The sequence below is a fragment of the Syngnathus leptorhynchus genome, chromosome 2 (assembly GCF_054491065.1).
Source record: "Syngnathus leptorhynchus isolate UIUO chromosome 2, UIUO_Slep, whole genome shotgun sequence".
Taxonomy (NCBI): Eukaryota; Metazoa; Chordata; class Actinopteri; order Syngnathiformes; family Syngnathidae; genus Syngnathus; species Syngnathus leptorhynchus.
The window spans coordinates 7,187,858-7,205,687 of NC_141196.1; the positions used below are offsets into that span (position 1 = coordinate 7,187,858).

The 17,830-nt window shown below is 40.5% G+C and overlaps 2 protein-coding genes across 16 annotated transcripts in view; one reads left to right on the forward strand and one right to left on the reverse strand.

Annotated features, from left to right (window-relative positions):
- The window catches only part of map7d3 (MAP7 domain containing 3), a 25,073-nt gene extending 20,350 nt beyond the window's left edge, over positions 1-4,723 (forward strand). For 11 of the 12 annotated variants that reach the window (XM_085936599.1, XM_085936532.1, XM_085936558.1 and 8 more), the window contains 5 exons: positions 54-107; positions 182-248; positions 616-766; positions 1,251-1,516; positions 2,198-4,723. In XM_085936599.1, the coding sequence (XP_085792725.1) occupies positions 54-107; positions 182-248; positions 616-766; positions 1,251-1,516; positions 2,198-2,223 (564 nt within the window). In that variant the 3' untranslated portion in view covers positions 2,224-4,723. Of the gene's footprint in view, positions 1-53; positions 108-181; positions 249-615; positions 767-1,250; positions 1,517-2,091 lie in introns of all 12 variants that reach the window. The other variant, XM_085936541.1, reaches the window with a different exon arrangement.
- Positions 4,720-16,198, reverse strand: fhl1a (four and a half LIM domains 1a). 4 transcript variants are annotated; one of them, XM_085936641.1, is made up of 6 exons: positions 11,982-12,119; positions 9,227-9,411; positions 8,145-8,322; positions 7,828-7,997; positions 7,471-7,657; positions 4,720-5,164 (listed from the first exon to the last, which is right to left on the reverse strand). In XM_085936641.1, exons 1-6 carry the CDS (start codon positions 12,001-12,003, stop codon positions 5,013-5,015), a joined length of 894 nt encoding a protein of 297 aa, XP_085792767.1. In that variant the 5' UTR covers positions 12,004-12,119; the 3' UTR covers positions 4,720-5,012. The 4 variants fall into 4 exon arrangements, with proteins under 4 accessions (XP_085792767.1, XP_085792775.1, XP_085792781.1 ...); XM_085936649.1 differs by lacking the exons at positions 4,720-5,164; positions 11,982-12,119 and adding exons at positions 6,017-6,604; positions 16,154-16,198; XM_085936655.1 differs by lacking the exons at positions 4,720-5,164; positions 11,982-12,119 and adding exons at positions 6,017-6,604; positions 16,158-16,192.
- Positions 16,199-17,830: the final 1,632 nt, after the last annotated feature.

The window sequence follows — 17,830 nt, forward strand, 5'->3', positions numbered from 1 at the left end:
GGTAGAAAATCCATATGTGATTTAAAAAGAAAAAAAACTATCTGGTGTTTCAGAGAATTGAAGAAATAATGAAGAGGACTAGGAAAGGAGATGGAAATGACTTTAAGGTGGGAAATTGATGACATTCCAAGTAGTGACCTTGACAAAATAGTTATTTACAAGTGTTGTCACTCTTATGCAGAGGGATGACGACAAGGATCAGGAGGACAATGAAGATGGATTGGACCCCATGTGCTTTGATGCAAAGAGTATGTTCTCATTAGTACCACTTCCTGGTGTCCAAAATCCACCCTACAGCACACTAAGTCGATTTTGAAATTGGAAACAATATCACAGTTTATTCATCAGCATAGTACAAGGTTGAAAACAACCAGAAGCAGATCAATACATTTGGCAGACACATGTTCTTAAGTTCTCCTTCAAAATGTTGTCCAGGCCTCGAGTTAGCAAAACTTTGATGGATTCATTTGTGTTGGACATACAAGAAAACATCCCAAATCTGTATCAGAATAGAAAAGCAGCAGGATTATATTTCTGTTTATATCAAATAAATGTCGCATCAATTGACTAAAACTGGTGAATATTTGTTTACTATGACTCTGGTGCCTTTTCTAGGTGAAAGCCAATTGAGCGACCTTGCCATGGAGATGCACGGCTGTGGCGATGGAGTGCCACAAAGAGAAGAACCCGTGGGTTGCCTGAACGGAAGAGGGGAAGCGGACGACAAGGAGAACAACAACGCCCAGGACGAGACTCAGGCAGTCAGGTATGACGGCGGCCTTCAAACATTCACCCGTACGTACAGCAAGTCGAATCTTTATCGAAGAGGAAAGTTTTCAAATTGCTCCCCACTAAATCACAGCATTGTTGATGTTTGGAACATCTCATGCTTAGCAGAACTTGCAGTTAGTTCATTCTCCAACCCTAAAAAAGCCTTTTTAAATCTGTAACGCTTAACGGCGGATCGATTAGAGCACTCGCTTTCACGTAAGCTGTGCAGGTAGTGGATTTAGTCATTGGAATGCAAACAAGCGCTGTTAGCTAGCCTAACTCATGACCAAACATTCCACAAGACGGCATTGTTCGTTGTCCACGTCCTGGGTTTGTTTGTATAGCTCCCTTTTAGTTCATTTAAATCATTTAAACAGAATTAGAAAGCCTTGATTAATTTACTCACGAATTGACTCCGTTTGAAATGTGGCTCTGACTCACCGACTTACAGTTAATCACACTGGCCTGCCTCTCTTCAGTCTAGTTCAAAAGAGCCGGCTGGCGGAAGGCCTGGAGTTCCTGAACGAGCAGGACTCAGCCAAGGTGGAGCTGGTGCCCGGCCTGGGCGGAAAGTCCAACCAGTGGAGCTTCGAGGAGCTCATGGACCGTAACGCCAAGACTCATGCCCTCATAGGGGCCGAGGATTGTAGCCCGGTCCTGATCAACTGCGATGGGACGGACGGGACCAATGGAAGCCCGGTGAATTCGCTGCATTCCTCCAGTCAAGCCATAGAGGCTCTTTCAGGTGAGCAGAGTATTCCTGTCTGCTTACTGAAAGTGACTCGTTTCAGCGTCAAAACACGCATTAACATGAGCAGGAGAAAAAAAACAATCTCAAGCCATCATAGTTCACTTCCAGTTTTGTATAGTTGCTGGGTTTTGAAACAGAATAAATTGGTTCAAAACAAAAACGGCCTTCTGACCCGGCCACTCGTTTCGACTTTCTCTTTTACGTCCACATTTGGTCACCGGAATTTACCCTTTGCGAGTCTTTGGCGTGATGGGTGTTGGAAATTGTTTGGTTGATATGTTGAGTGTGAATGTTCGATTGAACCAAAGACTGTTCCAAGTGATTTTGATAAAAAAAAGAAGAAACAAGATAGAAATCAAGAAAGAACTTGTCGCAATGGCATGCCACTGGGGAATTTCCCCTCCAAACAATAACCCCTCCTCTTTCTCGTCATCATCTAGCTATTTCACCAGTCGCTTATATTTAGTTCACATTGTTCTCTTTGCTCAAGTTTGTGACGGACGTCATGATCAAGTGTCGAGTCCAAATGATTTTAAACAGCACACTGCGCTCTTCTCATCTATTTTCAGAGATTTGATGCTGCACCCACCTCAAAGCCCTCCACTGTTACTCTCCTCAACTTCCTGAGCTCAGCTGAAAAGTTTCTAAACAGCTTCCTCTTCCAATTTATTCCAGTGGGAGGAGGCCAAGGTGAAATGTAAAGACCTCGCTCGCCCCAAGTGCTTAAGCGTCTCATCGACAAGATGACCAAAGCTTCAGGGAAATTCCACGTTCCTCCTCCTCGTGTCAGGTCTACTTCTTCTTTGTCTTCTTCCTTGTGGTGTCGCAGATGTTTTTAAAGCATTTCTTTGTGTGTCTTTGTCAGGGGTTTGCTGATGTAATTTATGAATTAATTTTGGCTTACTTATTATTTGTTGTTCTTGTACGGGAGCGTTTTCGGTGTGCAATGACGTTAAAGACGTCCTGTCTCTCTGGGATTTTGGCCCGTGGCTCTTCTAAATTTACTTGACCGACTGCTGTTATTTTGGCAGCGTCTGATAATTATGGCCTTACCCGTGTCTTATTGTTGTTTTTTTCACAACTATATTTTGGGTGTGGAGTTACAAAAGCGGGATCGCTTCTGCCCTCGTTGCATGTGTGAAGTATGGAAAGCTGTTTGAACATTTATTTAATACCCTAATCAGCCAACTTAAGGTTCATTTACTGTTGTGCTCCTCTCATATGTACTTGTAAACTTTTCTTCCCACTTATCCTGACAATTTTGATCCGCCAATACCCAATTAAACATTATTAATAAACTGTGCTGCACTCGTATCATGCGCCGGTAGCCCAACTAGTATGTCCTGCGTCAATTATTTTTAGGTTTATGTACTAGTATGTGCCTTGTCCTCAATTCTAAAGACATTTCAGTGCACAAGGAGAAAGACGAGCTAGCGCTCACTCGTCCTCCAAGCGAGGACAAAATGTGTCCTTAAAGCCATTTGAGGGGCTACTATTGCATTATCAGATAGCCATGATAGCTTTCTTTGTAGTTCATCCATTTACTAGCGCTTTTGTTGTCCCTCATGGTAGAAATAATGTTCAATCGGCTTTCCATACGTAAAGGGCCGCCGTCATGGCTTGAGACGCCCTGCCTTGCAGTCTGTTTTTGGCCACCGGAGGGCACAGCAGGCATGCGTAAGTTTCTGTAACAACCCGTAACTGTTGCTGTTCCGGACGCAGTTGGCTTGATTGAAAATTGTGTACATTTTTTAAATGGAGCTTCTGTTTACTAACAAGATGCTTCTAGTTTACGGCAGTCTGTTCATTTCACCCCCCAAAAAGTTACAAATATTCAGGAAGCTTTCCATCTTTTAACTGTCACATTACCCTGTTCAGTTGTCTTGTTGTCTGCACACGCTAGCTGCTAAAAACTTTTTGTGTGAAAAATCGCATTTCAGCTGTTTTTTATTTAATGACATTTGGCTGTTTATATATGAATATACAGTTCTGCATATACATATTTAAGTGTTTGTATATGAAGTCAGTGTTAGGCTAATGAAGCCATGATGTTGGCCGAGTAGCGACTCTGAAACAGCCTACAACTTTGAGCCTTCAGCCGATTCTGCGGTTAAAATCTTGAATTTGTCGGCGGGGGGTGAGGAAGGGCTTCGTTTTCTGCCTTGTGTTTGGTGTTCATACCCTCTCACCAACCCAATGTAAGGACCTGAGAGGGCTTTAAGAATCTAAGACTTTCGCCATCGAGCCGTCCTCCATGTTTTTGTCGTCGCTAGATTTGTCAGGCCACGTGGTTTGACCTTTTTCATGTTCGGCTGCATGACACTTCCAGGACGGGCTCTGTTGGCACCTCTGCTCGTCAGCGCTGCCTGCTGGAGGGAGGCTGACACCGTTTTCCCCTTGATCAGATAATACATATACATGCATACATAGTGAGCCGTTTATTTCCATATCTTTGACAATGATATTCTCTTTGACCTTATAACAACACTGGCATACTATTGGGACGCGTTCCTACTGAGGAAAAACTAGTAGACATCTGTGTGCTACAACCACCTTTTATTTATTGATAAGGAGGCTACTACAGTGCTTTGTAGTGGTGCTTGCAGTATATAGTTTAAGGTTTAATCATGTACTACTAGGCCAAAAGTAGCATTAGCAGTAAAAAAAATCAAAAAAGGTCAAAAAGCAGGCTAGCATCGTAGTGTCCCTAGTACCTAGTGTCTTACTAGTATTTTTTTCCCCCACGACGATACAACATTTTCACACACCAGTAGCATAACTTTGCCAGACTATTACTAATAGTGAATGTTAAGAAGGTAGCACGAGTAGCACACACTTGTCAACTAGTGTACAGTTTAGCTTCACTTGTTACTTGGAGTTGACTTACTAGTAAGGACTAAGAGCGCACTAATACATTGTTTCAGGATGTGGAATAAATACTCAAATGGCTTTCCGTTTAGTTTCTAGATAGCACTGTGCCTTAGAGGTTTAGAGTTTTTAATGTGGCTGTTAACTATGTTTTTTTGTTTTTTTTTAAGTTTGTCTTTACCTTGGCCTCTGACAATCAAGTCGTTTGTGAATAAAAAAGCCCACCCAGCAATTATTATCAGCCTGCCCCTAAGTAACATTTGTATTGTAAATATATTTGTCTTCTGAGATGTTCTATAAACTGTTAATAAAGTCTCGCAAAACTAGACTTGAGATTGCAATTGTCTTTATTCATGTTTAAGCATTTTATTTTCCAACTTCACAACTCTTGAAGACATGGGCTGCAAATTAGATTTCAACTTTTGAAACCACTCAGCAAACAGAGAAAAAAGCACTACAAAAAGAGACTGCGTATGCATATTCAGAACTGATTATTGATTCATTGATTTAGCATTATTGCGGTGTGAGCTATATGAGAGTTACATCTCTGACTTCTTGTTCATCTTTTTCAGAAGGAGTCAGATGCCATTTCTTTATGGTCATGACCACTTGGAAAGCCATCTCACTTCTTAGCACAGTTGGGGCAGTAGATGTTGTCCCCGGTGAGGACAAAGCGCTTGCTGGCCAAGGACAGGCAGCACTTCTTGCAGTTGAAGCAATACTCGTGCCAGGAGAACGTCTCGTAGTTCACCACGTTGGTGCCGCGGCCGAACCCTGCGGACACGTGTTGATGTCAGAGAACGTTAAAAAAATATTTATCAAGATTACAATGATTGCTTGAATTATACAAGTCGGGGACAATCACGTTTTATTAATCACTGAACATTGTACTGTGGTTGTAATAGATATTGCTAATCTGAGGATTTGTTTTTGGGCATGATGCAATTGTTTACAGGACCACATGTTCGAGAGGGCCACCCGTTTGTGCCCCCGCTCGCACGGAATGTGATGATGTTTAGCAGTGACGTGGAGGCAAACGAGACTGGGTGAAAAAGAAAAACGCTTGAAGAACCATTTCTCGTCGTTGCCAGTTTTGTCAACTAAAATAACCTTGGTCTTTGCCATGAGCCTAACCTGCTAGCGATTGCAAAATTATAACTTTTGTTATAATTTTGGCATTCATGTTCCACTTCTACTCCATTTGGAACATGTAGACTTTGCTGAACAATAACGTCTTTTAAATCTTTGTTCCTATTGGAATATTTTCTGTTACTCGTTAGCGCCGCCTGCTGGAGAAAGGCTGCCAGCGCTGACCGCTAGATGGAGTAATACATTTAATTTGACCTACTAAATACTCCAATAGCTTCCCAAGTTACCAGATTGTTACCAGTGCCTTAGATGGTTTGCAGTTTTTAATGTTGCTGTTTACTATGGGTTATTTTCAAAGTGCCCTTATTTTGGTCTCTGACAATCACATCCTCTGTGAATAAAACTAAAAATTCCACCCGGCAACTATTATCAATCTGTCGGCAAATAACATTTGGACTATAAATGGCATATATTCTACTACATTCAAGTGTTCTGAGATGATATATAACCTGTTAATGAAGTCTTGCAAAACTAGACTTGAGATTGCAACCGTCTTTATTCATGTTTATTTTCCAATTTCACAACTCTTGAATACATGAGCTGCTTAAATTTCAGCTTTAAGCGCTACAATTGAAACCACTCACCAAGCAAAGAAACAAAAGCACTACATGCCAAAAAGACTGCCTACATGCAGGGATGGACAGCAGACTACGCTTTTTCGCCGATTGAAAGCAGGAGCCATCCTGATTTAAAATGCTCTTTGAAAACTTACATGCAAGACCTTCATTCAAATTTGGTCATTTATTTTTCCAATTCTGATTGTTCTATCGATTGAATACAAATTGAGTTTGCATTATTGCAGTTCCACCCCAAACGTTTTGTACCCTCTGACTGCATTTTTTTTGTGATCATCATTTTTAGAGGGAGTCAAATGCCATTTGTTTCGGAGCGTAACCACTTTGAAAGCCATTCAAACTTTAGCACAGAGCAGGCAGTACATGTTGTCCCCGGTTTGGACAAAGCGCTTGTTGGCCAAGGACTTGTTGCACTTCTTGCAGGTGAAGCAAGACGAGTGCCAGGAGAAGTTCTCGTGGTTCACCACGCTGTTGCTGCCCAACCCTGTGCCTGTGGACACGCGTTGACGTCAGACAACGTTGAAAAAATGCTTACCATTAACCAAGGTTACAATGATTGATTGAATTATACAAGTCAGGGACAATCACAAGTTTTGTTGATGGTTGTAAAAGAGATCTGTTTTGGGGCAAGAATGCGATTGTTTGCAGGAGCACCCACTAAAGAAGGCCAGCCATTTGCGGTCTATTTATACGGGATGTGATGACATCACCCGTAGACGCCGACTTGGCGGTAAAGGAAACAATGTAAAACAGAACACCCGGTTTTAGAATAACCTTGCTCTTTCCCATCACTCTGACCTGCTGGAGATTGCAGCTTTTGAGCATTTGCCCTCCCTTTCTGACATATTTGGCACTTTAATTAATTGAGAACAGCGGCTGAGCGGCTTCTGAAGTCGTTTTTTTGTCGGCCCTACTGAGAAACGCCTGTTATTAGCCAACCACTCTATTCCATTAAAGACTAACGTAATTTCTCCCTTATGGTGCCTTTTTTCCCCCACTTAAAAAAACAGAAAAATTCCCAAATCACGCCTCTAATTGATTTAGGATTTCTTCCCCCCCCCATATCACGTGAGTACGAAACATCATCGCTGTTGTCGTGTGATGCTCCAGAAACGAAGAAAAACAAAGGCTTGCCGACTATCTCTTGATGTTTACCGAGTGTGTCAACTTTGGAAACTATCTCTTGCAACCTGGGAAACCCACTTAACATGACATGAGGTAAGCCATGTTTGTTTTTATTTACATCCATTTCCTTGTTCTTCGCTCCAGCGATGCTTAGGTGAACAAATTAAAGAATTGATTAACAAAACAAATGAAATCATTTCCCCAGCAGTGATCTGGCTTTTATGGTCTGACCTGTGATGGGGTTCTTGCACCCGTGGCACTTCTTGGCCACGTCGCTCTTGTAGCATTGCACGCAGTAGAAGGCGTCCTCGTGGGGGGTGAAGCGAGTGCCAGTCAGGGGCTTACGGCAGGTGGTGCACACGAAACACTCGGAGTGCCAGGGATGTTCCTGGTAGCTGATGCCTCCAGAGGTGATGGGCTGGGAAGGAACCGTGGAAGCATCGTTAGACAAAATGGTCAGTATTTTTAAGTGCACCATTTTGATTTCACTTTTTAAGACAATCTTGCTGGTCACAAAGTGTCAGTCCGCATTTGGCACTCAGGCCTTGAATTTGACACGCCTCTTCTGTCAGGAAATATTGGCTGTACCTCCTTGCAGTGGAAGCACATCTTGGCAAACTTCTTTTCATGGCAGGCGGTGCAGAAGATATCTTCACCCTTGGTCAGGAAGCTCTGCGTGCGGATTGGCTGCTTGCACTCAAAGCAGGTAAAGCACTCCTCATGCCACACCTTTTTCTTGTACTCCACATTCTTGGAACCTGCCACACACATATAGTGTCCAAAAATGAGCATTCCTTCAAAAGTGGCTTAAAAAAAATGTCTTATGAACTTCTTATTAAATTCAGATGTATCTGACTGTGAGTAAGGGATGACCAGCGCTAATATAGAAAGTGGGCGTGTCCTACCCGGCAGGACCACCTTGTAGCATCCCTGGCAGCGGTTGCCATCTGTGCAGGAGCTGCACTTGCCGCACATGATCTTGCCGTCGTCGCGGGCGCAGAACTCCTCACTGGCCAGCCCCTTGTAGCACTTGGCGCAGCGGAAGCATTCCTCGTGCCAGTGGCGGTTCTTGAGGTGCAGCTCCTGAATGGGAGGGAAACCGAGGTGTCTGTCAAGCTGCTGATTTTCCAATATGCAGTGGTGACATGGAGACAAAGTACATTTTCGAAATATAAAGACTTGAATATTTATTCTAATTACATTTTTTACCACTGCCTCCTCTATACCTCTCACACTCTGATAAAAAAAAAAAATCACTTCTAGTAAAAACACCCCTCTCCCATTCACCAAAAATCCTTTCACAAAATAACCAAACGACTCTTGCACAAAAAGCATCACCACAAAAAATCTCACACACCAAGAAATCTCACATACCAGCCCAAAAACCAAAACTCATATGTGTACATGCATAAATCAACCACACAGAAGCTAATTAACATAAAGACTTTCCGCGCACACCAAACCTTTTATACTGGCCAACACACTCGCCCAGGAAATAACTTGCATAAAAAAAAAAGCTTACGTCCCAAAAAAAAAAATCACATTCACCAAATCTGTTTAAAAAAACCTCACACAAATATCTCTCACACTCACAAAATAGTCTCTTGCAATCACCAGTTAAACCTCTCATACTTCACACTCCCCAAAACTTGCATACACCCAAAAACTCAACCAGAATAAAAACTCATGCACACACCATAAAATGTACTCATTTCAAAAAATGCTATTCACACAAATACTCTCACACTTACCCCCAAAAACAAGCATGAAAACAATCACATTACCCCCCCCCCCCCCCCCAAAAAAAAAAGTTCACACTTGGCTCGCCCGTATAAACCTCTTACACTTATGAAGAAAAAATTGGTATGGTTCACACAATGCAAACTCTCAGAAACACACCAAAAACCTTCACATCCACCCCAAACCTCTCGCTCACCAAAAGAAACCTTCCATTCAGCAGTTCTGCTTTCAAACGTTTGTGTCTGACCTTGGAGTCTGCGCCGATGGGTCTCCTGCACTCAGCGCAGGTGTTGGCACAGACTTTGTTGAAGCACTTGGTGCACACGTGCTTGTCGTCTTTCATGACATATTTCTTGCCGTGCAGGTTGTCGCGGCAGTAGAAACAGTCGAAGCGGTCCGTCATGGTGGAGGACAGGTAGCTCCTGGGGCCTCCTGTAAAAAAACAAACAAACAAAAAAAAACAGCACAACATCACTTCTACATGCATGGGAGTCGTTCACATCACCTACGTGTCTTTGTAGTCCACAAATTGAGAGAAACTCTGTGATACTTAAAGGGGAGGTCAACCCCAACATTTTCATTGTGAAAATATGTTCTGTGCAGTCCAACGGGGCGGCCATTTTTGCCACTTGCTGTGGACTGAAAATGACATTACAGTCGCCAGATCACAACCAATCATGACTCACCGGTTTTCAAATCTGAGCCATGATTGGTTGTAACCCTTCCAAAATACCCTTGTGATATCAATCACAAGCTGGCAAAACCAAAAGTCCCAGTGCCAAAATTCCATTGAAATCCCCTCAAAGGGTGCCCCCCGGGGTCAACTGCATCGTTATTGGCAATTCTCTTTGGTTATTGGCCTTTCCATCGCAGGAATGCACTCATGCAAATATGGAAAAGATTTTGGCTTATTGGAGAAAAAGTGATTGATGTTGGCACTTCATTTCTTTTTAAACCACTACAGCTGGAGCTTAGCGCCAAGGGTCAGAGGTTGTGACATTTGGGCTTGGTAAGCATAGTGACATAAAAATATTTGGGAGCCATAACCACAGGCAACTGTGTGTGTGTGTGTGTGTGTGTGTGTGTGTGTGTGTGTGTGTGTGTGTCTGTCTGTCTGTGTGTGTGTGTCTGTGTGTGTGTGTGTCTGTGTGTGTATGTGTATATCTGGCAAATGCTATCAATGCGCAGCTGTGTCCAGGAGATAAAGTGGGTGACTTGAGGATGGAGTCAGAGGCCCTGACTCAGTAGTTAGCGTCATCACGCAACAAATCACAGTGGCTCTTTTCTAAAATACAAACTTCTATTTGGGGCCCACTAAGCCTCCTCTGGTTATTGTGCTCCCACTGGGGACAAGGGCGACAGCTGACTATCGTCGTTATGTATCTGACAGGAGAGGAGCCACACTGGGGTGAAAGTGGGGGTCAAACTATACTTTGGGGTGTGAGTCACACCAACACTATGTTGGGCATTCTTTGTGCGTGTAAGTGTGTGTGTGTTCGCATTGGTGTGTTTGTGTTCATGCACGCGTGTGTTTCCATGCAGATCTTTCACCTAACGTGGACCTCATCCATCATCCAAAATCATCTGGACTAAAATGGATGGTCTGTGTCTACATCTACTGTAAACTGAAGCTATTATATTTCCCCACTGTGTTGCCACTTTAGGCTGATGGAGTTGGAATGTTCCACTCTAGGGGAGTTGACCTTTTGAGTTTTTTGGGATGTCACTGCTTCCCTGCCATCATTTGATCCTTGTTTTTTTTTTTTGTGCGAAATGTTTATTCCATCCTGGGCCAAATATTTCTTTTGAAAGGTCACTGTGACCTTTGACTAAGCCGCTCACCCCATCATTTCCTCTAGAACATACTGGTCATGGTTTTAACTCCAAAGATGACGTAGCTTCACAAATATGCAGAGGCGACTTGACTCGAGTTAGACTCAAGTCACCAATTTTAGAGCTTGATTAAAAAAAACATAATACAAAAAAAGCACATGCTCACAAGAAAAAAAAAATCATTACCCGTTAGTGCTGCAACACGTCTCGGCACTCAACTCATTTTTGGGAATACAAATTAGCATACTGTAGGTGTGAATGCTTTTTCCCCATTCACATTAACTTTGAATCATGCACTTAGCCTGTTTCTCAGCACTGAATACTCATGCTCACAAGAATAGAAATCATCTACCTGTTCATGCTATAATGCTCTTCTCTCTGAATTTACAGTATTTGCAAGCATTTGCACAAAATAGACAGGAAGATAGTCACAATGCTTTTCACTCAGCATATGCTGTAAGATCACATGCTCACGATGCAAAAATCATAAAGTGCAAGTGAATCTCGGTGTACCCCAAGGCTCAATTATAGGTCCACTTTTTTTGTGTATCGTATTTTAGCTATTGAATCATTAATGGCAGAAAACATTTTCTAGGTCAATTTAGAGAAAAACGTAGTACTGAGAGAAAAAGTAATTATAATCTAGAAGCAAAAAAAATTAAATCAGTTCAAGTCAAACCTAGCCTCCAAACCGTGCATCAAGTATCATCAAGACGAGCTTTTAACTTCTTAAAACGTGGCCAAAGTGTCTCCATTACTCTTTAAGTCAACACAGACACCGTAATTGATGTTTTCATTCATTGTTGAACTGACCGTAATTGAAATTGTAATGATGGCAATCACTATAATTTATGACACAAAGCTTATGAATGCTTGTCTCGGCATCTGCGCCTAATGCTGTAAATGTTGTTAACGCACATTAACACTTGTTTGTAGGCTTGTCTCTTGGCATGAACACAAACTGTAACTAAATAATCCGGCGTAGGGAGTGATGCATTCAAACAGCATAGTGTGAATGCTTGTCTCTCAGCACCAACAGCCAAATTATCCCAGATCATACATTCATTCATGCCGTTTAAAATGAGACAAGTAGAAATTTAACATCAACTTTAAACCAATCGGATTCTTAGTATTATTAACTTATGATACCAATTTACAAGTTAGCATACCTGAGTGCCTCTGAAAAGCCATGTTGCTTGTATTCAGGAGCAACAGGTGATGTCAAAACAAAAGATGAAGGCAGCAGCAGCAGCAAGAGAGGTTGTCACCCACATGTGCTTAAGTTCCGGGGTTCGTATATACACCCCTGCGAACACCCACCCGAGACCACCCCGATCCCGCCACAGCCTCCAAATCCAACCTTCATCTCCTTTTTAGGCCTTGGAGAATAGACAGGATAGATTAGGTGGTAGAGATTGGATTCCGCTGCTGTCCAATCAGAAGGTTAAAAATAGGATTTAAAAGAGAGGTTTTGAATGATGGCGCCCCCCGCAAGGACAACAGATACTCCCAAAGCCCCCCCCCCTACTCCTCCCATCAAATGTTTTGTCTCAGTCGGCTGGACCGGGTCAACATCGCAATTCGTCCTGGTGACTCACAAGGGAATAATTCGAGCTCTGCCGTTTGAAGTTTATTTTGGTTTATGCAAACTATTTGTCATTTGGGAAGATGGCAAACACACATGTTGGCTTCAGAAGTGATTGGCAGAGATGTTCAACTTTTGTTTGAATCATTGGGTCGTTATGAATTTCATCATCCAAAGAGGTGCCTATTGTTTTATTCTATATTCTGAACAACGCTTTATGTTTTAATATTTAAGAGGTGTTGGATGACCTTTGACCTGTGACTCTCTGGTCAAAAATCATTTTGCTTGCTTCAAGATGCAATCATTGACAGTGCGAATAAGGTGTAAGGTGTTTTTTTTTTTTTTTTTTTTTTTTTTTTTTTTCAAATGAAACCAGATGACTTCCTCAAACTGTTGGGTTCAAATTGATTTGGACATAAACAAAAATCAATGCACTGAGCTTGTGTTTGCAAACGTGTGTGTGTTTGTGTGTGTTTGGAGAATCATCTGGATTTAATCTAACAGGACCTAAAATTGTTTGTCCCTTCTCATAACCCACTTGAATTGTAATTGTCTGACTGATTACAAATGGTTTGTTTTTCAACAACTCCCCCAATACGTTGGAGAACATTTTAATAGATGTTTGCATTGGTTATCAGAAGCAATCAGTCACTTTCTTCTTTGTTAGTCGTTTCTCCTTTTTCAGTATTGGTGCGTTCACATCTGCTTTTGAAATGTGGTTGACATGAAATACCAAACTGATGACTGCAGAGAATTGAATGGAATTAAAAGCAAATGTTTATTTATGATTTTTTTTTTGGTACACTGGGTCACACATGTTTGATATCATGGCAATAAAACCACATATATGAAAGCTAGAATTATTCTTATGTGAGGGTAATTACAAATTGACAGTAGTCTAGAAAACCAAAATATACAGTATTTGGTATTTCTCTGTGCTGCATTCAAGGACTTGTGACCAACTATTCATTAATTTCTTTCAAATGCCCCAATATGTCATATTATTTGACAATACTGATAACTGTAATGACCTGCCCCCTTCCCAATTTTTTAGCTTTTCTGATGTTCTATTTAGTTGGTCAAAGTCTCATTACTTTCTTTATACATGTTGTTTTCTAATCATCCTTGGCCAGTCATTTCATTTCATGTGTGTTGTACTGGAATACAGAAGTGGCACACATCCGCAACAGCAGGAAATCTGGCCATTACCCTACCCGAGAAAATTGTGAGTCTGCATCCTCAATATTGAGTTCGGGTGAGGACAGAGTAGTGGCAGACTGTACTGCATTATCACTGGTATGGTGGCAATGAGTCACACACAAACACACATACACACACACAAGCGTGCTTGGAGCAGCAAAGGTCACATGCAGGATACGGTATGTGCACACTAAAGGCCACCAGGGCAACTGTCTGTCAAAACACACACACACACACACACACACACACACACACACACACACACACACACACACACACACACACACACACACGCAGATAAAAACACTTGAGCTCTAATTTAGTCGCCTCGGTTTATACTATGAGCATCTGGAGGCGTGACTATACAGGTTGATGTGATTTTATTTCACATTCATTCAGTCAAATGAGCTGTGGCGTATTTAAAGTTGCTTAAGAGTGCTCAACTCCTTTTCATCACAAGTCATATCACAATTAAGGTTGCTCTCCAGGGGGCAGTTATAATGGTGAAAATTCATCAGATGTATAATCTGATCTGTGTTAAAGTGAGTCAAGGAGTTAATTTAGACAAAATTAGTGCTTTGACACCATATTGTGGCATCTTGATGCTGGAGAACTCAATTGTAGCAAGTCATGGAGCTTGATTTCGACAAAAGTAATGCTTTGGTGCCTTCTTGTGAGATCTTGATGCCAGAGAACTCGGTTGAAGCAAGTTGAGGTGCATCATTTAGACAACAGTAGTAATTTGACACCAATTTGTGGCATATTGAAGAGTTAGATTAAAGTTTTGCCACCATCTTGCAGCATCTTGGTACAACTGAATGAAGTTGAAATGAGTTGAGAAGCTTCAACACGACAAAATCTTGATGCCAAAGATCTATGATGAAGTGAGTCATTGTGACCAAGCTAGTGTTTACATAAGTGGAACCTAGCAAAAGTAGCATTTCTTCTGTAAAAAGTAGCTTGCCTTACAACTACTCAAATATTGTAAATCATTCCAAAGGTTCCTTGGGGATAAAATTTTGACATTCACTCTGTAACTGATTAAATCCTGCACGTGACTGATGTCTGCTGCTTTTGTGCTGACTTTTTTTAAAAGACGCAGAAAGCGGCGCCGACACATTTGAGAACGTCTGAGAAATGTTTTCTGGGTTCAAAAAGGCGGATGATGTCATCGTAGAGAGGAAACAGTGGGTCTCACTCATGATGACATCATATGTTTGGTTAGGAAGCGGCCCAAATACTGAAGGGCGGTAACCCTGTAACAAACCACTTAGCAAGGTCACATAACAGCGGAACTAAAATACAATGCAGCACAGCACACTATTCTGATCTACCATCTTAAAGTGATTCAACTTGCATGAAAACCAAATATATTTTTCATCAAAAATCTCCCATGGTAGATTGATCCAGAGGACTAAACTGACCGACACAGCACAGAAAGGTCAAGAACAAGAAGCACACTAGGAAAAAGTATTACCAAGCAACATTCAAAAGATGATCATACAAATGTATTATATGCATTCATTGTACCATCGAATAAAATGAGATGAAATAGATAAATCTAACCTTTTTCAACACAGTGCCACCTGCTGGATCTGACCTGAATTTCCCCTTAATGCAAAATTACCAGTGATATACTGTACAATATGGTGCTATCACATGCTTAATTGTTGAAGTTACTTAATGACTATTTTAGGATACAAAGTATATATTACAAACATGGCAGAGAAACATGTAACTTTTTGGTTTTTATTTTTATTTTGATTGAACATACAGAGGCATGATGAATCTGATCAAAATAGCCCAGTTTATGTGTTCCTTTCACCCATTTTTGATTGTCTATTTTTCAAAATATATATTTTATTTTTTTTAAACATGTATATTTCAAAACAAATTCAAACTGGACTGATTTTAAAATTTCCCAGAAAATCCAAAATACAAATCAACGTCAAAAGGTTTTTCTTTCCTGCATCACTGTTCTGCATAATTGTGCTCAAAAACTACATTGAAGAAATTAAGCAATACTATTATTTTAGTTGTTAATATAAAATACAATTATGTTGCAAATAGACAAAACATATTATGAAATTCAACTTTTCATTTCAATTTTTGACAAAAACATATGTAGAATAAAACAGACAGAAATGTTCCCCAAAATATGCAGGATTTTTTCTCCACATCTTTCTAGATGTGTTTTCATTCGAGTACCATTTTGTTTAATTCGGGGTGCACAAAGACTAACTGCTTACAATTTAATTACTTGAGATTGTCATAGTTTAGTAACAGGCCTGTCACATCTACATATTACAACATTAATATACGAGCTCTATAGAACTGTAAATGATGAGCAACAGGCGACTCTTCGGCTGACAGTAAAATATACAAGGCTATAAACACACATCTATAAAAGATTGATATTTCAACAGATTGTTTTCAAAGTGCGCACCAAAGTGCATCACTTATCACACAAGACAAACAATAATACCTCCATAAAGAGCTTAACAAAAGGTCCGTTGTTGTGTCATTGAGATGTATTTAGCAAATAACAGGACTCACCTACTTAAGAATGTGAGTGCGGGTGTCTGGTCGGCTGGCTTGTTGGCCGAGCTGTGAAATGCGCCTGCCTCTTAAAAGCCGCTGGTAAGTCAAGAGGGAGGAACATGCAAAAAAAAAAAGTGTAAGACAGACATAAGCCAAACCTTTGTAAGTGCTCACAAACAATGACCTCAACCAGGAATTTGGAAACTGGTGCAGAAGCCAATGAGGAAAATTAAGACCAAGTCTCACCAAGGTGCTGAAAACACTGCTTTCATTGTATTCCAATCATTTCATTTGTGTATTTGAAACTTTCAAACGTTAAAACTAGGAAACCTTATCAAATCAACTTCTAATTTACAGTGCTCTGGTTTCTGGCTGTCATCTTTAGTCATCTTCACTTTTGCTGATACAGCTGTTCTTGTACTTCCCTCTCTTCCGTTGTGAATTGCCACTGTAGAATTCAAACCGACTAGACTTGACCTAAATGAGGATGTCAAATGATGAAATAACCTAATCTACCAGGCAATTACAATCAGCCTACCTAAAAAAACGGTTTAAATGGGTTCACATTAATTTTCACCAACATCATAAAATACAATTAGAAAGGCTTTGGCCAAATTGGACTTATTTTTACATTTGACAGCATTTAAAAATGCCTAAATGCCAGTCTTTCACTCTGAAATGTGATCATTTCCCAAAAGTAACACGAAAATACACAAAAATGAAAATATTTGAAAATGTCTCCCCATCACACAGGTTTATGTGGACTCAAATTTGACCCATGTTCACTTCTAGAAAAAGAAGTTCACTAGAAGTCACAAGTTTTTCTAGTTCACTAGAAAAAAAATACTGTGAACACACTCTCTTGCTGTCCTTCTTTGGTCATAAACACGAGAGTGACATGAAGATGACTCATTCTCTGAGAAAAGTATGCGCACATCTGTCTGCTTTCACCTCCATGCTGCCAAAAAAGCAAAACAGTTTGAGCATCAGCGACAATCACTCACACACACTCTTAAATTCCTGAGTGGAAAAAGAAAAAAGTTTTCTCAGTCATGATGTCATGTCTGATGCGAGACTATGCAAGACTCAGGAGAATGCTGAATACATGTTACAATTAGCACAACCGTGAGTAAACACAGGTAAAATTATTCAGAAGGAAATCAAATGGCCTATATTTCCTGATCAAGATGGCTAAGAATGGTAAATTAATGAAAAGGTTAGGGCACAAACTTAAACTAGCGTCTGATCAAATTATTGACTCTGCTGCACAAAAAGAATAATAATTCAGCAGAGTTTTGTTGATGTAAAGTTAAAGTCAAATGTTTACATTATATATTTTTACATATCGGTGAATGTAGGCAGTAATGGATCCCCCCCTGTACAAAAGTCATTTTCGATATTTCCAATTTATCGGTCCATTAATCGGTTAAGGGAATTTTACTCAGCCAAATATTGGAATCTGCCTCAAAAGTCCATCGGGCCTTAACAGCAACTCACAATGATGGTGTAATAACTAAAAATGATTCATTTGTGGAAATAGCACTCCAGTAACATCCTTTATAAAAACATTAATATTAATGAACTTGAGTTTAAAGAAATAAACACTGTCATGATTTAATGTGGCAATTTATGATTTTTTTTTAATTTAGTTTAATTTGTTGTCATTTTTTTTCTTTCTGTTTTGACATACCT